Source organism: Solea solea, chromosome 5 (assembly GCF_958295425.1).
Source record: "Solea solea chromosome 5, fSolSol10.1, whole genome shotgun sequence".
Classification (NCBI taxonomy): domain Eukaryota; kingdom Metazoa; phylum Chordata; class Actinopteri; order Pleuronectiformes; family Soleidae; genus Solea; species Solea solea.
Window position 1 is genome coordinate 20,300,094 of NC_081138.1, and position 24,078 is coordinate 20,324,171.

The window sequence follows — 24,078 nt, forward strand, 5'->3', positions numbered from 1 at the left end:
ACAACCACTCCCACTCAGCATATCTCAACACCTGCTCTTTAATGAAGGCAAACAGAGAAAAGGGTATAGCCAAATGAAACAAAGACATCCACTAGTGCCCTTGGCAGCTGCAGGGATATAGACCCAAGGTCGTATGACACTGTTGTCATCTCACAACATCTCCTTTTTATGTAGGCTTATTATGTGTAGTGATACACACACTACACGTGTAGAGTATATAGTATACTACTCTGGTGTGACTATTGTTCAGATTGTGTCGTCGAGTGACCCTTGGCACAGTATGTAGCTTATATCTTATATCATGTGTATTTGCCTCAGGATTAATTCTCAATATTCTGACTTATTGGCTTAATTAGACATGTAAGAACAAACTTTAAGTATTCTAGCATGAAGCATATAAAGTTAATACAAATATTTTACTGTATAAACATTTAGTATTCCATTACTGTCATCCACACATGATTGTACCTTGATATATTATTTCAATCATAGTGTCATTTTAACGTGTACATTTTCATACAGAAACTTAATTATACTCTTATTCAGTGATTTGCATTAAGGAGTGTAAACTTTTCCCTTTGCTGATGAAGCCAGACCCATGTAATGTTCATTTTTAGTTTGTTTTGTTTTTGCTGGGTCGCACCGTATTATTTCTGCAATACAATGGATGCACCTGTTAAGATGTACATTTAGTTAAACTTGCATTGACCCAATTCTTTTTTTTTCCCAAGTGCCCTCTAACATCATTGTTGTATGACAGTGTATTCATTTTATATATAAGATCGAGTGGCTATGCTGTTACTAACAGGACTGTACTTGCATGTTTCAAATTGGTCCTGTTGGACATCTAGGAACAGTAGGCAAATTGTTCCAGGCGTCCTTCACCCTCTAAAAATGATCCAACACTTCAGAGTTCTTACCCAGCATACTGTATAATGAACTGTTTGACCACGTCCTGTCACATGTACGTCCTTTCAAATTAAAGCCATACATGTTTCATCCAAATACTGTAGGTTTTGAGTTTTTTTTTTTTTTTTTGACAAGAAGCAGCTACCAATAAAGTTTTGTTTTTTCCCCTGCAATTAAACGACCATTGAAATCCCACAAGCTAATGATTTTTCTGGTTGATTAATGTTTAGCCAACTATGAGGGGAGCAGCCCTACTGTAGAGTTGGTGCCATGTGGTTGGCTAATTAGATATTTGTGTTAACTAGCAGTTGAACAGGTGTTTTCAGTAAAGTAGTCAGTGAGTGTAGGTGCATGAAAAGTTGCTGCTTTTTTGTTTCTGTACTTGTACAGTATTATGTATAGAGATCGAATCCCTTTGTTGTTTTTTTGACTGGACACAGTTTGGCCTTAAAACAGCTGATACTATACATTTTTCTTATTTTGGTTCTCGCTAATGCTATGCTCATTTACAGAAGACCAGGCAGTGAGGAGGTGTGGAGTTGAAGAGTGAGAGTTGCCTATTGTTAGTGGCTTTCTTGGCTGTGTTCTGCAACTGCTTGGCTGAGCTCCAGGCTGGTGTCAGGGCTTTTAGGTGCTAACTGGGCCACTGTGTCAAGGCCCTTGGGTAAACACAGCAGCTGACTGGGACTTGGCACAAGGCCATGTGGAAGAGAAGGAGGGGAAAGAGATGCATGAGGCTTTACTTTCACTATGGCCCGCTTACTTTTCAGTCTGCACACTTATTGCGATACCTGCCAAAATCCCATGTAGTTTATAGTAGCATGTGGTTAGGTCGTCTGCCAAGTCTTCAAACACAAGCTGAGTGTAATCATGTGCTTGTAAGAGGGAGCCACCGGCAGAGGAGGAAGGGAGAAAAAAAAGAAGTTTCTGGCTGCCGCCCAGGAAACGTCACATTACACTAAAAACAATGTGTTCACAGCTCAGCTTCCAACATTTACGTTCTACATTTAGGCTTGCACAACCCCCAAAGCTGCTCACTTCCTGAAACACAAGAAACCAATGGTAAGTAGTCTCTGCCACAACCATTGACTAGTAATAACAATGTAAAAAAGAATCCTTATTCTAACTAGCTTCATTCATAATTCCTTTGTTCATTCATTAATTCATTAATCCATCAGAATACAGAATAAATCACACTGTGTACTCCTTGTCTATTATTAGTTAGTATTCAAATTTTTTGTACATTATTTAAGTAAAATATGTGTTTGAGATATCGTTTTCTTTTTTTTTTTTTTTCTTTTAGACAGAAATTTGCAAAAGGTCTCTCCAGCACACGTATCGTTGGATCTACTACCTGTAGTAGGCAGGAAAAAAACCCACATCATGCTTTGACCTGTAGCTAATCTGGTTAATAGACAAACACACTGTGAATAGTACTATGGACCATGTAAACTGCAGTCGATAATTTCAAAAGTCATGTTAGTAAATGATTAAAGAGTGGCACCAAAAATTGAATTATTAACAGCAAAGTCTACACTGAATGTAGTATAAGAAAGATATATTGTTAAGGTTATTAGAACTGTTTCTCTATCCTTAAATGTGATGAGGGCATTCATTTATTTATTTGTACTTATTTAACAACAGAAATATCAGAGAATAGGACATTGTCTTTGTGTGCAGTATGTGCCAGTTACACACAGGTACTGAAACAATCTTTTCTGACAAATATCAGCATATTAATGTGGAACATGGCCTAATTCTGTTTGTGGCAGATTTGGGATACCCCAACCCCCAGTGGAGCTGGCCTTGATTAGCCAGCCATCTGGTCAAACAAAGACATCTTAGGTTTTCCTGCCCTTAATAAATATGATTAGAAAACCTGAAGAAGGCCCACGCTTACAACACATATGGGATGTGTGATCAGATCGTTTGGTTCAAAACTGTGAGCATAAATTATTCTATCCCTGGTAATTGATCTAAGGCATTTGGAGACCTTAGTCAATCACTTGTATAGACATTTTTAAGTTGAGCATCTTGTAAAGTGTGTGTAATGTAGGAGCTGGATGAAATAACTATATGAATCATGTACTGCATAAACATCTGTTTACTTGTAAATATGTCAATGGAATTGCTGTGTCTTTGCATTTATTGGTTTAATTATTCTCCCTACTGGTCACTGGTCCCTTATTATTTAAAACCTGACCCATTAATCACAAAAAAAAACAACTTAACCATACTAATTTTCCTATAGTGAAACATCATCTCATTTCACTCCTCTTTTTGATAAATATATTTGTAGGTTCATTTGTTGTACTTACCTGCTAGAAAGAGCTAAAATGGCTGAAAGACATTACCGCTGGTGATATCCAGTGCTCTGCTTATCGACTGCCATTACTTTTCTGCTACAGAAAAGTGCAGTGTTGAAATAAACTACTGTGTGCTAATTTCAAACCTGTCAAAAAAGTGCAACAAACCATAAACAATGTTACTGTTGCAACACCATAGCAAACTATGACGACTATTGAACGTGATAGCTGCTGGCGAGTAATAGTTGCTTGATGATTGCGTAACTGCCACAGTAATGTCAGTGAAGTGACTCTGGAGGTTCACACACTAACTGTTAAATCTCCCAAGGTTTTGTGAAACTCTGCTGCTGTTTTTTTGGCCTTGTCCAGTAGAGATGTTGTAGCTTGTCGGGCCCTGAAGATGAGCTCCAGATGTGTGACGAGCTGCACCATCCAAGCTTGGGTCCCCGGGGGGTACTGGCCTGTCAGAGGTGGAATGCCCCTGCACACTTAACGCTAGCTGAGAGGAAACAGATACCTCTGGTACTGGACTGAGAAATCGCTCCCTATCGATTAGACTCCATAGAAAGCTGTGAATTGCATTTATGGTTTGAACATTTGATACTGCAGATTCAGAGAGATAGTCATAACATTAACTTCACTGATGGAGGAATCCCTGTGAATAGGGGAACTGGTTTTTAGCCACCCTCTTCCTCTCTGCTTCACACCAGACAATGAAGTCTTTTACCCATATGACTGTAGACATTGTGACCTCTGTCATTTCAAATGTAATTAGATGTGATGTGTCTTAATAACAGTGACTTTTTTGTTGATTGTGAATGTATCAAGTTCCTGCTGCTGTCGGTATAATGAGAATGTGTATAGCAGTCTATCAGGTCTGTGTGATGTCTCAAGCTGCCATTAGCATAGAGGTGAAGTGGATGTTTGCTGCTTGAAAGATGTGAGATATGCATGGTATTTTTAGCCAAAGCTTTTAACCTAGAATAAATTGTTAATAGCTGCTTTGACCTGAATGGAGCAGTATAACTTTTCACTCAAGTCAGCATTCATTACAAGGGCCCCCAAAATGTGGTGTTATGTGGCTTCAAATCCCTGTAAGACTATGACAGTGTACATATTTAAGACAACCCAATGTCTATTGTTGTAAGAGTATAACTAATAAATTAAAATCAAATAATCGGTGAGGTGGCACCGAGGGCTCTCCATGCCAGCCTCAGCATAGTTTAGCTGAAAAATCTAGTTGTTGGGGCCTAGTTTCTCATTGAAAGGGTTAACATATGGAGTACTGTATGAGCTGGCATAGATGTAATTCACTAAAATGTTTGCTCTGCCTGTGAAAGGGTCTTTGAACCAATGAGTGTGAACTTCTGGCCACACCAGCCTATAAACGTTTTTGTGTGAGCAAAGGGGGCCAGCTAGTCATGTAATGGGGGATGGGGCCTCTGCCTGTGGAATGTAGTGTCTTGGTGAAAGGGCTGGAGCTTAACAAATGCAGTCAGTTTATTTGGCAAACCAGACTTGCTGGTCACTAACAGAAGTGTTTACCTTGGAACTAAATATACAGATCCACCTCTTTCTTTCAGACATAGGTCTTTCTCGTGGAGCCGGACTGAAGTCATAGTTGACACAGTATATATGTATATATGTTAATACTGTGTTGTTATATTGAAGTGGTGAAAATATATTAAAGTTACCTCAGAAAGAAAAGACGTTTTGCACCAAAGTTAGCTATAAAAACATTTTCATTTGTACAACAGGCACAGATTGCTTGGATACATACTCAAATAAGCCTCTGATGAATAGAGCCAATCTATCCAAATGTTGTCGCAACAATTGCTGGCCTTGAAATTGTTTTAATCTTAACATAATTCTTCTTCATTTCCTCTTATAAGGTAGTGTTGTTCAAGCTCTACTTGTTTACAGTGTCTAATTGTTTACAGTGTGCTCTCCTGCTCACATGCTTGGTAAACATGAAAATTTGAGTCAAGTGAGAAAGGGTGTTGATGAGTAAGTGAGGGTGTGTCCATATGGAATTAGGTGTGTCAACATTTTCAAAGAACACTTTTCATGACGCAAGCAAACAAAAAATGAACCACAAAATCAAAATAAAATAATTGATTTAATCATTCAAAAATATTGTGTTTTATTTGTCTGAAAAAGCAACAACTCTTTTGCGCTTGCACTCCCTCATGATTTGTTCTTTGCGTCGTGCTTTTTTGTTTGCGATTCTGACTATGGGCTGGCCTTAGGAAGCTGCCTGCTGATTGGCTACTGAGTTTTGGAAGACCGCTCAATGGACTGGAAGTAGTCACGGGCTTGTTTCGATCGTTTACCATTTGTTAAACGTTCTATACTTACAAAAGTGAAAATAAACCGAACAAGCGCACGAGAGAGGTAGGATTATGACATCATTGTTTCTCAAAGTAACGTATTGGTTGTCTACGTGCAAATGCCATTTTGAGATTTTCCCACTGTGGGACCAGTTTCAAAAAATAGTGTTTCAGAGCTCCCAAAACTCAATTCACCAATTCAGCTAGACGTGTTTTTGTGTGGACAGCCCCTTACTCTGCCTGTTTTCATTCTGGATTTACCTGTGACACCCTACCTCCCTCTTTTCTGTTTCTCTTTTTCAGCTTTGTAATTGGAGTGATTAATGGAGGGAGGGTTGGTCATGCCTGGAGGCCTGTTTTTCAGTGGCCTGTTAGAAGTGCAGCACCGCTGAGGCTGGGGCAGGTAGCAACATGCCCTGCCCCTGGACATTTAGCCACTTGTCCCCGCCACTTTGTCTGTTCCCCAAAGAGCCAGAAACCTCTTCCAGCTACAAACGTGACTGGACACTCAGAGAAAAGCATGCCCCTGAGTCCTGTTGTCGATCTGCGTTCATGTGATGTGTGACCTTTTTATGCTCCATATAATTCTTAATGAGAGCAGAGAATAACTACTAACTACTGGATCTGTTGGGAAGTTCAAACTCCATCATACGTTACAGGGTGGCAGTGAGATTTACTCCCCTCTCCTCACACATGAAATCATCATTAACCAGAGCTTTACAGTAGTAAGCAGATAAAGGACGCCATCCGTCCACTCAGCTGAACTCCCGACACACACCATGTCGTACCCCTCCCCCTCCCCATGGCAGGAGGCACTATAAATGATTCTCAGTGTCCCACAGAGGGATCAAGGCCCCAATTATTTGATTTGGATTAAAGATTGCTGCCCCCCACAAAGCTCGTTTTGAGAGGCATGCTGAGAGGAAGCAGATTCACTTTCACTGAGAGCATAAAGGCAGCTTCGCAGATGGACTTAAATAAAAGGCTCAAGTTCTCTACTAAAAGAAGAAACATTCTTTTGACTGTGTATATAATCTGCTTCACAGATCTATTTATTTAAAAGGTGTACAAAGCAAATGCCTTAACATTTTCTTTATACTAAAAGGAAGAACCTGGTCCCAGAGTAGTTTTGATGTTTTTCCCACTTTTTGCCATTCACCACTCCTGTGATTCAGATTTCTGCCTGGAGGCCTTGATTGTAATTAAATTACTGCTGATGTGCATTTTTAAAAGATTCCCCTTGCTGAACTGTTTTGACAGGTAGCAATTTTGGCTGAAAAAGATTGGTTCAGGGATGAGATGTTAACAATACCTGTGTGATGAGAGAGGCTCCCCTGGCATTGTGAGGTCCTGTTATTGGTGTACAGGAATATTGGGGAAGGTGGCTTCACTGAAGCCACCCTTCTGTGTCTGGTCTGGCAGAGCTTGCAGTGAGAGCATTGTGACATTTGTTTCCCTTGATTTACTGCCTGGAGTTACCATGGGGATTTTGCTTGTACGTGCATTTATTTTGTTTTCATTTAGGATTGTTGTCTCTTTACACTGTTTTGTTTTGCAATCCGATGAGGGTTAGCCATGGAAACCTCCAGTGTTAGTCAAAGTTAGGTTGTCTTGTTGGAGGTGAAGGGGTTAGGTCACCCTGGGAGCAATGATTCTGCCCTCATCTCAGTTTCCCTGGTGTTGCTGTAGATGACTGAGGATGATGAGTATTGACGTGAGCTGTGAGATTGCGTCCGGAGGGGGCTGGGGACTTCCCCGTGTTTGCACATCCAGGGCTATTGATTTGGGCCTCCTGTTCAATGGCTGTGGCCCTGGGGACTTGATCTGCTATGTGAAGCTTTGTTGGGTGGGACACAGAGCCCGTTTAGGCCTGGTATTAACATGAGGCCCGAGTGGACAGATTACAATTGAACATTTCCAAGTACAAATCTGAATGCATCCAATGTGTCCTGAAAACGTCTTCATACCTAGTCAGAAATAAACCCTTTCATTGTGGCTTGGCGAAACATGTGACCACATTCTTTGACATAAATGAAGATGCATTACAAATCTCAGCTGACATCCTCTGACCCGCAGCAGTTTCACAGTATTTTTACACTTCTGCCTTGAAGTTGCCATTCATTTAGTTTATAATGCAGTTGTATGCTGACCTGAATGCCATATAACCACTACAATATGGTTAGGATTTCCCCTGTTGATTATATAACCAGCAAAGCAATGTCACCATTTAATGTGTGTGTGTACATTTGTGCTTCAAATTAAGACAAATATTTACCTACAGCTTATTTTTTGTCTGCATCCGTTGTTTACAACCCTTAAAATTTAGAGAAGCATCTTTCTGGCCTTCATTAAAAGGTATGTGGTGCCTAGCCGAGAAGTGGTAATGCCCAAATTGAAGTGCACAAATGTACATATCAATGAATATATACCATTACCTCTCTCTCTTCCCCATTTGACACATAACTGTCGTGTCCAATAAAGGCAAAGAAGCCCAAACTAATCTTTATGAAATAAAAAAAAATATATGATTGAAAATATGAAGAAATGAGATTGGATTCCCACACCCTACATTTGACTGTATATAAAATATTTTTTTAACAACACTAACGGCTGTGCTAAACTGAAAGATGAATACGTGTTGCAGCATTGCACTGGAAATACACTGGAAACAAAGCTTTCTTCGTGCTGCTATAAATATTTTAAACATATAAATGTTGTTGATCAGTCCTGAGGATGGATTGCATTCATCTCGCTCAGGAATGTTGCCACATGCATCCTCAAACGATAGTATCGGAATTGCGTGATCCACTCAGGAGGACAGATGTTCTGAAAAGGGTCACAGTGACACATCTTGAACAGATATGACGTCCTTGTGTTTCAACTCGACATTTCAGATTAGCTATGGGGTTCAGCTGCTTTTTTGCCACCCCATTGGTCGGTCAAAAGCCTGTTATGTATGATATGAAAATGACCCACTTCACATAGGTTCAACTCCACCTGCAAAGTATGCAATATGCTTGTGATCATCTTAAAAGCATGTGTGGAAATTCACTTGATCCAGGGTTTTTCCAGCTTTTATTATATCGACATGATTGCCAAAGTGAGCAGAGAGCAGGGTATATTTCCTCGGCTCTCTTGTTGCTATTTGAGCTCCTCAATCTGCTACTGGAAGGCTCAAGTCAAATTGCATGATGCTTTTATTAAGAACAAGCATCTTCATGTAATAACGGCCCCACTATCAAATTGGAGAAGTGCTGTCAACATCCTGAACAATCAATGCCATCCATCCCCCACTCCCTAAGCAGCAGCCATTAACCCTTCTTGTTCTGGCATGCCTGGTCTCACTAAAATGGTGGCTGTACTCCAGGCATCTTTCTATAATGGCTGCATAGAATTACCCTCTGGCTATGCATCAACATTCAAGCTAGAGTGTGTTGCGAGGTTTGTCCAATACAAGGTTATGCAAAGAATGTCAATTTACTGCAGATGAAAGGTTGTCCTTTTCAAAAACCAGTGCACTAAGAATTTAGTGTCTTCGTGTGAAGATCAACAGACAGCGATGGTGTGGCTAAGTGTGGCTGCTCATCTGAACTGGGAAAAAAGTATACCTTATCATTATCCTTGATATGGCACTGGGCCAGTAGGTCATGTATGGCCTTAAATGTGATTAGGCCACCCACCGGCTGGCTAGTTAACCTGCTAACAGCATGAGAGGGAGACTGAGAGGAAACACGGGCTGATTAAATATAAGAATGCTTGTGTTCATCCTCGTCCACACTGACACACATGCACAAACACAGACATAACTTGTGTTTAATGTTCTATTTAAACATTTTTTTAAAAATTTCATTTGGTCTAATTGAAACCCCCATTTTCATACATAATCTTGCATGTCTATGTAAAAATGAAATCTAAAATGTAAGATGCAACAGGGCCACTTTGTACACAAACTTTGACACGTCAGTCATTTTATATCTCTTAATTATGACTTTTATGTGGGAAGCCAACCCTTGTACAGCTCCATCATGAATGTAACCAGGGTGTGGGAATTTCTTTTTTTAAAGCAGTAATTTCTGGGTGGAGTGCTGGATGTGATGAAGGGGCTGAGGGGAATGATCATAAGGAGTGGTCCTAAAACATCACAATCCACTCTAACTTGACAAAAACTACATAGTGTTAACATTCCTCAGCTGACCAAGGTGCCAGATCAAGAGCTGACATGTCTTTTCATGATAAACAGCCTCCACGTTCCAATTACTGTGCCTCTTTTTAACCATTGGGGGTAGAAGACAGGTTTTCTATAGATGCCGTTCAAATTTTTTGTCTTATGGCAAGCGACAGAAACCCCCAGATCAAATAAGAGGGAATCTTCTGCAGTTTTCTCCAACTGATGCGATAAACAAGATATTTAGATTGAAAATGAAAATGCATGGACATACACTGAACAACCTTGAAAATTTAAGTATGGAAACTTAAAATCTTGTGTGCCCCAAACAGTCAGTTAAAGCATTCATCTATCTCTGCTTCCCCAAATATTATGTTATTTCATTTATTTGGAATGACTTGTATTTGATCTATTTCAGGCACATCAGAAACTACAGCTACTGCATGAGGCCTAGTCTAGCACTGGCTGGACAGTGTGCTCTCACTTCTGACCTTTGTTCTTTGTTGATGTCAGGAACACCTTGACCTCCCTGCCCCTTAGGGAGGTGCATGTGTGTGTGTGTGTGCATGTGTGTGTGTACATTTGGCTTATGTATAAACACAGTTGTGTTCCACTAAAGGCCAGTAACTCACCACTTTCTGCCTGTTCTCTTGAAGTTACATCCAGTTGTTGTTCGCTGCAAGTTAGTGTTAGACAATAGGATCAGTTAAATGGATTTATTCAGCATTCGAAACAACTTTTTGATTTAATTGGCATGTGGACACAAACAGGTCATCCTGTCATTGATAATAGTTTTGATCACATTTGACATTCATGCCAAGGTTATTGTTGCTGCTGTAGGACACAGAACTGGAATTACAGTTTTATGGAACATTGCTAAATTCATTGACATATCGACTGGCAAAGTGATAATGTTTTACATTTCCTTTGTTTTGTCACTCACTGGTGAAAACGCAATGGTCAAATGACCTGAAATATACATCAAGACTTTTATCTGCTCCAGCTTCAACAGTCGCTCTGGAAATAATGCAAACATGACTTTATTTTGACAGTCTAGTTTGGAGCCTGCACATTGTCCAGTGGACATTATGATTTGCACAGATCTAAAATTGTTTCGTTTGAACGATTATAAGTGTTATTGTCAGTGCTCTCATTGCACTTTTTTATGATCTGTTGCTCTTGTTTTCAGTGCATTCATGAGATTTAAACTCCTAGTGGCAATGCAGAAGGTGGTTAGTTGTTTTTTTCTTAGCAGGTTGACCTGTGTTTAAAAAATATACATTCCTGCTACTGTTGTTACATGTTGGTGGGAAAGAAATGAAAACTTACAGAGTGACCTCTGAGCCATTGAACAGAGATCATCCAGTGATTATAAAAGGTGCTGAATGCAAAGGTTTTTTTTTTCATGCAAGAGCAAGCATTTGAGATTATATATGGCTTCAAACGAATTATCTTCCGCTATAATCATTTATAGTGGTTAAAGGTTAACAGAGTTGTTGAAATTGTGAACAAAGGTCTATAAGACCTCCAAATGTACCATATACTGTATATTTACCTTCACATGATGGTCCTTTTGTAATCTGAATGACATACTATAGATCTTGCAAGTTGACAGCAAAATGTATGATTGATAAGGAAGGAGAGCAATCATTTTAAACCAGGATATAAGCTGAAAAGCAAAAACTATTTCTGTTTTGAAATAAAGACTATTTTTTCATTTAAACAATCTGAACAAATACATGTTTTTACAGACTGTACATAAAGCATTTCATAACAAAACTTTTCATACAATAAGAAGAACTGATCAATATGTATTTTGTGTGAAAGGAGATATTTCCGATATTTAATTGTGTAAACTTAGTCTTTAGGCATATAACTTAACCGTAAAACATACAGTTTGCAGTAGGTTTGCAACTCCATGGCTGATATGTGTTTGTTTGGGGAGAATGGATGTTGACAACTGTTACTTATACAGCAAATAAGAGGGTGAAAATGACTTGCTCTCAAGGGCCTTGACAACCTTTGCCCCCTGCTCTCATTTCAGTCCATGTAATTGCCACTGACCAATGGGCTCCTGGTTGAAACTGGACCCCGGGCTGCAGCCATTAACGTCCTGTGCCAAACGGATCTTGTTTTGATTCCTGATGCTTTTATAGGTTTTGTCTTTAGGAGACATTCCTAGTCGGCACATACCGTGCACCCCTTTCTGCCCCTATTTTCCTTCCTTCCCGTCTTGTGGGGCCATTGCCACCCCCCACACTTACAAACATGCACACGGCCACGATCAACCTTTGCTTGTGTGTGTGTGTACGCACATTCAAGCTACTGACCAGCCCACCCTCCCCTGGCCCCTCCTGACAGCCAGCTACACTCCATGAACTTGGCCACCCATCACAGCTGCATTAAGATTGAAGGATGGGGGGCCCTTGTATCCAGCTGGGTCGGAAGAAATGGATGGGGGCAGGGCAGGCCCAGATGCAGATGGTTTAGGTCAAATGGAGATGTTTGACGATGAAGGGGGAGGGGAAAACAGGAGCTCAGGGGCACAATGATTCCAGAGGTTACTCCTCCAACCCCTGGAAAAATGCAGAATGTTGGCAGTTGTGGTAACTAACATATTGAGTTCCCTCAGTGTTTTTGTCTGGACATGAACTTTCTAGTCAATAGTTGCTGTTAACCCGATCAGATCTTTGTATACCGATCGGAAGTTCGAAATCTATTCTTAAGAATTTGTAACCACTCAGATAATGGAACCAGGCCATTTATCCTGGTCAGTTGCAGCCATGGACCTTGCTACATTGTCATACTCTGTCCCACCTTCTCTGTCCACATTCTGTCCTTTTCTCTAATGATTGAATAAAGGTGAATTGCCACAAATGTATTTTCAACTGCAGCCCTGTGATGGACTGGCGAACTGTCGAGGGTGTACCCCACCTTTCGCCCTATGTCAGCTGAGGTTGGCACAGCACTCCGCGCGACCTTCATGTGGAGGATAAAGCGGTAGAAAATGGATGGATAATTAACTGCATTCATTTTTTAAGGCTCATAGGTAATGAGCTGAGGTCACTGCTGACTTGAAGCTCTGCTCATGTTTGTAACTACCTATTGTTTTCACTGACTTGATCTGTGTTGTTTCTTTTGTAGAATGGGAGTGCAGGCTGGGCAGATGAGGCTGACAGTAGCAGAGGGAGAGGAGAGGCCTCCAGAGACTTTGCAAAGGTCAGCACTTGTAATATTTGATCACTTAATAATAAGACACTGATGAACACCATTGACTTGGTTGCTTAATAACATTTTTTAATAGCTCAATAACAACAACCGCTGAAGAAATCTCAGCAACGTCTTCTTTAAAGAACAAGCACCGATGAAGACAGACTGATCTTTCTGTTCTTGTGCACACCACAATGATAAAAGCCAACCTGCCCATTGACATGCATGTTCTCCACATGTGTGAGGGGAAGAACTAGTATCTAATAACACTACAGAGGCTAATTGAACTATCTAACTGATATTATGCAATTGCAAAACTGATTAAAATGTAAAAAATTGAGAATACTGTAGGTTTGATTTTTCTTTTCTGTGCACTAAAAATGTCAGAAATTTGAGATGAGATGTTGAGGTGAAAGGTGAAGGTAAAAATAGCTGAATGGTGTATAATTGAAGCAATAAGCCTTTGTTTTCTCTTTTAGTTGTATGAGCTCGACAGTGACCCCAAAAGGAAGGAGTTTTTGGATGATCTCTTCACCTTCATGCAGAAAAGAGGTAAGACTGCTCTGAAGATAGGCATGTCATATTAAGAAGCAGCTGCATTTTCACTCTATCAGTGCTGTCTTTGCTTGTGTTCTTTGTAGCAAAGATGTTCCTTCACTTATGTTAGATTTCCAGCTGTCTGGCATACACCTAAAATTAGTGGTTCTGCTGGGATTAAGGAGTGTTTCCTGAAATATCTTTACATGTTTGGAGTTTTGTGGAAACGGTTTGTCAGCGGGTTCCCAATTGAAACATCTGGATTTGCTCTTTGGTTTCAGACTATATATCCTGTTGACAATTTAATATACATTCCAAAATAAAGGCTTTTGCGCCTGACGTTAAATGCATGTTGGGCGTTTTGAATCCGACAGATAAACATTTGCATTGTAAATTGCAGTGTTTCAGGTCTTATCACATGGAACTTTCTCTATACCATCTTTCTTTTTCTTTTTCGTTTTCAGTAAACACAGCATAGTATAAAGAAATATCGTCATCCACATGTGGCACTTTATCTGAACAAGCATACATTATAGTACAGTTCATAAAGAAACCGACAAAGTGAACCAAGCCAGGGAAATAAATATGTGTCATCTTAAAGCAAATTACAAGTAGAAGAAGACAACAATGACGAAGATAGCGACAGTGAATGCAAAAGAGTAAGATAGAGGCTCCCAATATGCCCGTTTTGTGTGGATTAAAAGCCTTAAAATTCTCCATAACATGTTTTCATATGCATTTGCCTTTTCCTTTGCGAAACAATGCAAATTCCACCTGACTTCCATTTCTTAAGAAACATTTCCTGTCTCACTGTGAGAATAGGTTACTATTTTTACACAGAGCCTGGGATTTCACAATAGATTTTGTTTTTTTCAAGCCAACAAAGGTGAATGGTGTATTTGGTGAATTGATTGATAAAAGCCAGTAAGGATAAAATAAACTCCATTGTGGCTTCAGTAGCCAAAATGTCTCTGATTGTTTTATCTTTGTTTTGTGTACTTTGCTGCAGATCAACTTAAACAAAAACATGCTGCAACTCTCACTGGCCTAGAAATCCTTTTCTAATTCCCTTCCCAGGAGTTAAGGCCTTAAGAGGTCAGCAGGTGAGATCTGCCTCCGTTGATCCTTTGGTTGGGCAGTATCAGAGCCAAGAGGATCTGGCAGTAGTCTAACTTATTTAGTTAACCAACAGCTGTGCAGGCTCAGCTGACCGCATGCTGATTTGACACTGCTTACAACACTCAAACAAGTCTGTTGCCAAGCATGTAACATGACTTGAGCAATACCTCCCATTGTGAATCATCATGTTTTTACAGTAGTGCATACTTAACATTAGAATTTGTCACGCTCTGATGTGTGAGTGTGATCTGTGAGTGAGTGCACGATTCATTCTTCATTATGTTTTGTCACAGGCTGTGATGAGTGAAGATCTTCGGCGAGGGTGTGCGTGTGTGTGGGCGGGCTCATTCCCCATTATGTTTTGTCGCACACTATGGTGGGTGATATAGTATGTATGTGATTGTATATGTGATGTGTGGTATGTTTTGTCAGACTGTGACTGATGAGGATGGTATGGTGCATACATTTGTGTAAATAGATCCATAAGCATTGACATGCATGTGTGGGTACTTGTGTGTGTGTGTGTGTGTGTGTGTATCACACGAGCAGCAGCTTCAGAGTGTCTGGTGCTATAGTAGCACCCAGTAGTCTTGTTTGCCGGGTGATGAATTAAGCCGAGTCAGAGAGAGGGAGGGACAGGATCTGTCAGGACCCTGTTAGCATCTCTGTCCATTTGCAGATGCTGGGAGTGGCTGACTGACCCTTTACTCACGCTGGTCAGACAGAGAAATCCATCAAGCTCACTAAAATACTACTTGACAGGAGATAACTAGCTGATAGCAGTTCACCATGTCACCATTGTTTTCACTAAATTTACACTCACCAATGACAACAACAGAAAATGGTTTAATTTATTTCAGCCAACATTAACTTCTTTCTTAAGTTAATTTTAAGAATCTTAAGAAACGGGTTCTGTCACTTGGTTTTAAAAACTCAAAAATTCAGAAAAGGTGTATTAGGGTATTAAAAAAATGAAGTGTCTTCAGGAGAAAAATCACGACTTGAATCTGACAATTATCGTGTTTGTTTCGATAAATTGCATTTCCCGAGTGACATAGAATGAGTGCAATTGGAAGCAGCTTGTGTGGATCTGGCATGGATCATGTTCCTGTATCATCATTAGTACAAGTGACCAGTCGTGAGTGCAAGGGTCAGTGCTCGACAGAGGTTGTAACAAATGTAACTGTGTCTCCCTCTAGAATGCTCATGTATAATGGACAGGTTTGAGTCAAAGAAAAAGAATATGGTGGAAGTAATAATGATGGTAGTCTGGTTGTTTCAAAAGATGGTCATAAAGGTGAACATTTACAGCAATCATGCTTAAAACATAGAGGCAGCAACATTAATATTGGCACTGAGAACCTGGTGCAGCTGCACCACAGGTGTATAGGATATTAGTTCACCTCATCCACCTCCAACACCTGTAAGACAAGAAGCACTTGGCTGATGACCTCTGCTTTTTCAAACCATAGAGCTGAGTTCACACTACACGACTTTAGAGTCGGAGGATTGCTGTGTGTCCCACATCACACAACATTTTGTCACGTGATCGCACTTTAAGTGCCAAACTAAGGGGTGAGGGAGGGAGTTACTCACTACACGAGCGTGTCACATCACAAAAACACATGTGGTCACAAAAAAACACCTAAGGAGTGACACAGGGAATTGTGAAAACAGTGAATTTAGCTTGGTTTCACGTCTACATGCTGAACTTTTGTTGATCTGATACACTACTGTTGTATTCCTGTTTGGGTTTAGCCACTATCACATTGTCCTGGTCTCCGCTTTGCCAGGGTGGCATGAGTCGTATCAGACAAATGTCTCATTTTGTTCCCAAACCAAGATTATTCCGTTTTCATGAATTCTTTGTCATATGGCGCAAAGAAACCAGACAATATTCATTTAAGATGGTGACAAATCTGTGAACTTTTGATTATTAAAAAAACAAAAACCTCAAACTGATAATTATCAAAATAGTTGCTGATTAATTGAGCAATCAATTCATCATTGCAGCCCTAGTGTGAAGCAGGCTTTAATCACAACTGAACAAATTGCTTGGCAGGATTCCCCATTAGCTTTTTGTGTATGAGCTAAATGGCAAGTCCTTCTTGGCACCCTGTAATTACTGTTTGTTTACCCCCCCCCCCCCCGCTTCTTTGTAACTCTATAGATACATGGACAATGATTGCATGTGGGTTTTTTTTTTTCAAATGAATAGCATCTAGTAAGAATTTGCATTATGTGACATTTTTAAGAGAGCCGATTAAATTGTTGATGTACGTAGTAAAATACTTTCTTTATTTGACAGACCATAGCCAGATAGTACTGCATGTTGTGATGTGTGTGTGTGTGGCAGATAGTGAGGTGAAGTGGAATCCATTGGAATCTGTGGACAGAGAGACAAATGGTGAAGTGCTTTTCCCACCTCGTTGTGGGGCCTCTAGGCCTTGAGAGGAAAGCAACAGCGGAAGGAAAACTTACAAGGGATTCCCATTTCCTGCCTGTGCGCTTCAAAACAGGCGTGTGTGTGTGTGTGTGTGTGTGTGTTAATGGTTTAGGAATTTTAGCAGCTGTCCTAAATCCTTTTTTTGCGTAATGGGGCCCATTGATGGGCTGCACATTTTAAAAATGGCAGAAGACATACAGTACATACATACCCGCTCTACTTTTACCCCTTGTGTCTTTGTTGACTGCTGCTATGTCATATAAGATCATTGGAGAGTCACAATCATTTTTGTTTGTTGCTATGCCCACTTGTGCTTTAACCACTGACCTCCATGCTATTGGTTACTTGTAGTTTCAGAGACACTCAGCCGTATTCAAGTGGAGAATCTCTTGAGGTTTGCTGCAGAAAAAAAGCATCATCTTATTATGACTTAACATGTAAATGTAATAATAATGTCCTAGAGCATGGGTGGAGAGTAGCCTCCATAAATTACATCAAGATTACTGTTCATCTTTTTTTCAGTACAGGTTTTGCTGTTTCACCACCACTGGGAGCACAAAGAAAAGCTTTAAAGCTGGCTTCATGCCATTAACCACCTCATAGATTTCAGTGAAGCAGATGGGTGATTGTTTGTTTTGGTTTGACACCCGGCGACTTTCTCATCTGTGATGTGAGGTTGTGGAGCAGGAGGTTGGGTTGTGAAGAGATAGTGGAGGTGGGAGCAGTAAGTGCGGCTGCGGGATCTATGGTCTGCTCTTTATAAAGCCAAAAAAAAGGGGAAGAAAATAAGAGTGATGCAGCCAACTGCCTGTCAGCGCTGTCCACTTGAGATGATTAATGGCCACAGACTGTGATGGACAGAGACAGAGAGAGAGACGGACAGAGAGAGCGAGAGAGAGAGAGACTTCTGTTCTGTGAAATCACCAGTTGAGAAGGGAGGGTGTAACGGGGGTTAAAACAAGTGTTTTATCTCCTCATGCACCAGCCAGAATGCCTCACATGTTGCAGATCCACCCCAGTGTGACACTCTTCATGGGAAGTGTAGATTCAGCTTAAATAGGACCCCATGGTGTGATATCACGGCTTCAGAGTTATTTCAGGTGGAAATCCCCATGTAGAAGATTTAGGTCTGTTGATGGTCTGTTAATAAAGTGGTAAGCTGCACTTGATTGTGTCATTAAATCATTGTGGCCTTGTTGGGGCTGGAAAAATGTAATTCGAGGGAAGGAAGGTGAGATAGTAGTGACTTTAATGAAGATGTTGTTCTTCTTATCTCCACAGTCAAACCCACCATTGGTGGCTGTGCTCTGTTTGTTCCTGTCAAGCATCACAGAGGCTACCAGAAATGATTTCAGCTGTAGCAAATGGGTATTTTGTTTGGTGTTGAGTTATAATTAAGTTATAGAATATTTTCTTAATTAAAAATGTTTCTCTCTGCAACCTTTAGTTTGCCACAGAGAAGATGAGGAACGTAGACCACTACTACCAATACACAATGTCCATTAAATTAATTTTATTTTTCTTTTATGTCCAAGTTATTCAAGATATTATTTTTTTGTTGCATTTGAGGTGTGCAAAAACTGGCCTCACAGTAGGACATTGGAGGAAGTTCCCTAACTGTATCCCTGAGACCAAGAGCTCTGTCCACACCAATTACACCATGAATGGGCTCTGGGGAATCCATGTATGCATTATATTACTCCCCTGGTCAGCCTCGCACTGGCCCTCGTAACAGGCGGGCCGTCTGTACAAACACCTCACTACAATAGGAACATTCTCTGGCTCTTTGATACGGCCCCTTTTCCTCTAGGTGACACCACACAACTTCTGGAAAATGGCAGAACCTGGTTGGTCTAACTACAAAAACAGTGGGTATTGCAGCCCCATTTTAGTCAGTGAAACCATTTTCATTACCGACCAATCATTTGACCTGACCACTATTAAACAAATGTAAACACATATATCTGCTAAATTAATTAACTTAATCAAAGTTTCTATAATCTGACAGATGCATTTCTCAAATATTAATGTTGTTTTCCAGAACCAAGATGAATGTACCAATAAGTTGTTGTTTGGAAAAATACATTTTGTCTCTGTTTCTGTCCTCCTCCATTGCCGTCACCCCATTCTCCTTCCTCTCTGTTTATTGTGCTACAGTTACAACCACTGAAACTTGATAACACCATGGGGGATAGGGGCGGAGGCCCATGCTGTGGCCTGCTTGGTGAGGCCGGGGGGAGGGGTTGGATTAAGGGGCCTCCTGTCCAACATGGGATGATTAATGATCTCCATATAAGTAGGGGCCAACCTTTTTGATAGGGCAGCGTTGAAGGATGGCAGACAAGGGAGTGACAGTCGCGTGTCTCTATGTGTGAAAAGGGTGAAAAGAGTGGATGAAGGATGAAGAGAGCAGACATGGAAACCACAGTAGGAGACAAGGGCAGACAGGGGTGCCGGGTTGAGGAAAAGGAGGTTAAGGGAGGCATCTGCCAGCTTGTGTTGGGGGAAAAAAAGGCCACACTCTTTAATTTCCCCTTAAAAGTCCCTTGTCAGTGGCTGAGCCTGAAGAAGTTCTCCAACCAGACAGAAAGATAATCAGGTAGCACTGGTAGCAAAGGGCCTCTACTCTCAGGAAATGGTGGGAACCCAAATGATACACATCCCAACCACTGCTTTCTAATCATTGCCCCAAAGCAGAATTGCAGTTCTCATTGGACATATCCTTTCCTGCATTTGTGATCAAAGATTGTATGGTTACTGTGAGAAACTTATTTAGGGCTGAGATTATTGTTGCCTTCTGTAAACTCCACCCAATGGCTAGCAAATTACAGCCCATTGCTAAAAAGCAAGCACAACTTAATAGTTATACAGTTCCTTCATAACATAAAGACGTCTTAGGATTTCAGATTAAAATCTTAACACTTTTTTTTTTGTTGGTCTTTGTGTCTCTTCCACTTTCTGTCTCTTGATCCCAACCCCCAGCCAGAACCACTTCCTCTTGATTTCCTCACTCATTTAGCCCGGCTGTTTTACAGCCCAGGATTGCCACTGTGCTGTCCATCTTTAATTACGACCATACTGTACAGGGATTTAAGTCTCTAAGCTGCAGAGCTGAAAGATTCTTAATCACCATGCTCATAAGTAACTGATCAGGGACTACGACCAGTGCAGGCCTCATGCTTCCGAGCAAGGTCATCTGTCAGGGTAAAAATATCACTGGCTGTTCAGTTCATCCATGCATCTCATTAAGTCCTCAACTTAGTGCATTTGCAAATACTGTACAACACAGACAGGGCAATCAGACACTCAACTGGGAAATGTGCAGATGGTAAAAGACCAGTGTGACAAATCAAATCGGACTAAATAAAACATTTCAAGGCATATGAGTGACGCACACAAAAAACCCCAATCCTGGATGGAAGGCTAGAAAAAAATGGTGATGCAATATTCAATTAGATCAATGGCGGTAGTAGATAGACAAATTCATTAAGTAGTATTTGAATTGCGAAACCGGTGCAACTAGATGTAATCTACTAGATTGCCTACAGTAATTTATTAAATGAGACATTTACTGTTTCCCCACTTTCTAATATCACATAGCTGTTCCCAAAGGCAATTCTCCTGTAATGAACAACTGTCCCACAACTTTTGCTATCTCTGCATATCTGTGTGTCTTGCTTCTCCATCTGTGTCCTGTGTGTGCTCTTAAAGCAATGTTTCCTGGCCCCCCTCATCCCTGTGATGGATGGTATGAAATGCATTACAGCCCCCAGAGGAGTCCTATACCAGTACAATAGCTCTGAGCTCACTTCCAGTGCTGGTCTGCAGCAGTGTTGCATAAGCCACACAGTATCATATCTGAGTGCAAAGGGGCTCAGTGGAAAACATGATACTTTATTTGAAGGATGAAATGGACGTGACACACAGACACTATTGCCACTTTCCAGTGACATTTTCATTGATATGTATAATGTCGTATACATATCAGGTCATTTCATTATTCCTTTAATGAGGCGTGATTCCACTTGGTAGGGGTTTTAAGGGTTCAAAACCTTGGGTGAGGTCTCCTTTGCATTCTTAAATCTCTTCTCAATCAATTGTTTGTAATGTGGGAGTCAAAGCATATTCTACTGTTGACCTAATTTTAAGTCACTTTGCATTAAGAGCATCGGCTAAATCCCTGAAAGCTAAATGTATGACCCACTGTCATGGATTCCAAAGGCCAAAAGTAATTAGCATTGATGGGAGTTAAAATTTCCGAGATGAGTGTACAACCCCCCAGCAATCATTTCAACATATTCCTTTTTCTCCACGGCTTATAGCAGCTCATGTCTCCTGTATTGATCAGTGGTGCTGGTCCCCAAATGGGGTTTGTCAGTTGATGGCTTTATCTGTCAGTGCAGGGTGTCCATTGATTGAAGCAGTTAGCTGTGCTATAAGACTCACTGGAAGGACGAGAGAGCCCCTTCTGTCAATGCCGCACCTGCCACTGAAGACATCACTGTCACCTACTTATTCTTTAAAACACACACCACAATAACAGCAGTGGAGTGAGACCAGCTAGTAGCACTGAATTAAATGAAAGGGACTTATCCTACTGTGATATTTTGATGGCGATTTGACTTGCTGTTAAAAACAATTTAGTAACAACCTCATAAAGCATTGATCACCATTATTACATTGAGAACTTAAACGTTTTCTTTTATTTATTTATTTATTTATTTATTTATTTAGTTATTATGTGTGTTCATCAGTCTCTCCATTATTGTCATTTTATGTGAATAAGTCGTTTGCTTAACCTTTGTATACACTTCCCTGTTACCCTCTCTCACTCACTCTCTCTCTCTCTCTCTGTCTGTCTCATTTTTTTAACCACAGTTTCATGCTACTAGAGTGGAAAGTGTTAACCCTGACCATTGCAACTTAATAAAATGAATCTGCAGTGAATGTGAGAGTCACTTCCTCTATGATGCACAGAACATACCGTTGTCATGTCGCTGTGACATACATTCTTAACATTTCTGCAAAGATCAGAGATGGCTGTTTACAGGGGCAAACTGTTGGGTTGCTTTTCTCCCACTCAATCTTCCACACATATGTGAATATAGAGCAGAGGTCAAACCATTATATTTGACAATGCTGGACAGTTTTAAATTGCATAACAAAAAGGCATTATTCACATGATGTGCTCTGCCAGAACATGTTCTCTTAATAAGGGTTTCATGTGTAGTGTCTAATGCAATAGACATGAAAATTTCGTCTGTGGCAAAGCTGTCATTAAAATCATTAAAATCAAATCATTAAAGTCTCATATCATTTTCACTTTCCAAAAATGTGCTTTTAGACCAATTGCATTCACAGCTTGGATCTTAAAAGCCGGCTGAAATTAGTAGAGATACACTGTCCTTCACATGAAGGGGTGAAATATATGCATATGGATATGGTAATATACAAGGTTAATTTCAAATTTGTATATATTTGAATATGTTCAAAAAGTTATCTCTAGAAAACAAAGTAGATGAACAATAAGGCCAACTCTGGTATTATATCAGCAATAAGAGTAAAGACAGTACTCTCTTGACAGTAAGAAAACCTTACCAGAAGTGTGCAGTTAGGATGTGGACATACTGATTACATCGCTGATTTGTGAGCAGTGCGACAACCGTTAGTATTCGCACTCATTTTTGTGACGACATATGACCTGTGGTGCTGAAAACATCAAGTCATTAGAAGAAGATGTTATATTTTTACCGTCTGATTGATTTGTCGTGAAGCGTCCAGAATGCCTTCCTCACAATAACACACTGGGAGCACTGCCCTCTGGCTAGTTCATCAACCACCTGCAGTTTTTCACTGAACAACTAAATGTTTACTGAAGACAAACATTCCCAGATACTGGTTGGTAACCTTCAAAATATGGCAGCAGGGTGGAGTCATTTAACCATATACAAGACACGAAGAGGAATAACCTGAAACTCTAGTGTCTCGATGCATAAACATTATCTGGCAGATCTGTCTCACCACCACCCCTCTTTTTTATCAAGCACAAAAGAGCAGAGAAGAGCTCAAGTCAGACATCTATCAAGCTAATTAAGTCAATCCGATGTCCATCTGTATAATATCCATATATGGGTTTTCTCAAAAAGATAATGCCATTTTATCACTTGCCAATGCAAGTGATTGGTTTACTTGCCCAGCAAAGCAGTTGGTCCAGTTTCTATATGAATTTTGACTAATATGAACAGACATCATGGGAAAATCAACAGTTTCCTTGTCTGGTTTACATCTCTCCCATGTCACACACACTTTCTGAGATCCTCCAGATATTGAAAGACTAGTGACCCCGTTTAAACATGTGGCATAAGACACATTCATTTAACCATCTCACTGTCCAAATTCATGAACCCTTGTTCGTATTGGTGTTGATTGGGGTCTGGTTAGCTGATCTGCTTTGGTCTCTGTGGATTGAGGAGACTTGGGTTACAGTTAGAGAGGCCATCTCACTTTTCACGTCGTCCAACCTTTTCAATCCCCCTCCCCCTCCATTTCACCAGGTGACCCATCTTCATGACCCGCGGAGTAGGAGTCATATTTCCCTCTCTTTTTCTGTCTTTTTCTCTATTCATGTCTCTATCTTTTTTCCAAGATGCCTTGAGTGGGATGACAGTCATAAATGTCAAGGTTGGACTAAATTGTTTTAAAGATGTAGAAATCCTTTCAAATTGTATCAAAGCAGAGATTTGTTGCAAAATCGCACTTGTGTCATTATTTGTAGTTCGAATCTCCCCAGTGTGAAAACAGCACCCGCTGAGATTTACAGCTTTTGGCTGTTGTTTGGACCCTTGCCAAGTTTGCGATGTTTTACACCACAGGCTAAAGGCAAAGACGGTACACAGAGGACAGCTTCTTAAACACACTGGCTGCCTGCTTACTGTAATCATTTTTACTTAAGAGCCAGTCTTCCTTCTCTGTGTATCTGTGTTAGATGTGGTTACGTTTTTGGAAAATCTTACCTAAAGGGACTTTCTTTGTTAATATATTATTATATTGCAGATA

General features: G+C 40.4%; 1 protein-coding gene across 3 annotated transcripts in view; it reads left to right on the forward strand.

Annotated features, from left to right (window-relative positions):
* Positions 1-24,078, forward strand: part of LOC131459662 (AT-rich interactive domain-containing protein 3B-like) — a 49,054-nt gene that overhangs the window by 12,147 nt on the left and 12,829 nt on the right. For all 3 annotated transcript variants that reach the window (XM_058629685.1, XM_058629686.1, XM_058629687.1), the window contains exons 3-4: positions 12,855-12,929; positions 13,400-13,472. In XM_058629685.1, coding sequence (XP_058485668.1) covers positions 12,855-12,929; positions 13,400-13,472 — 148 coding nt within the window. The remainder of the gene's footprint in view (positions 1-12,854; positions 12,930-13,399; positions 13,473-24,078) is intronic.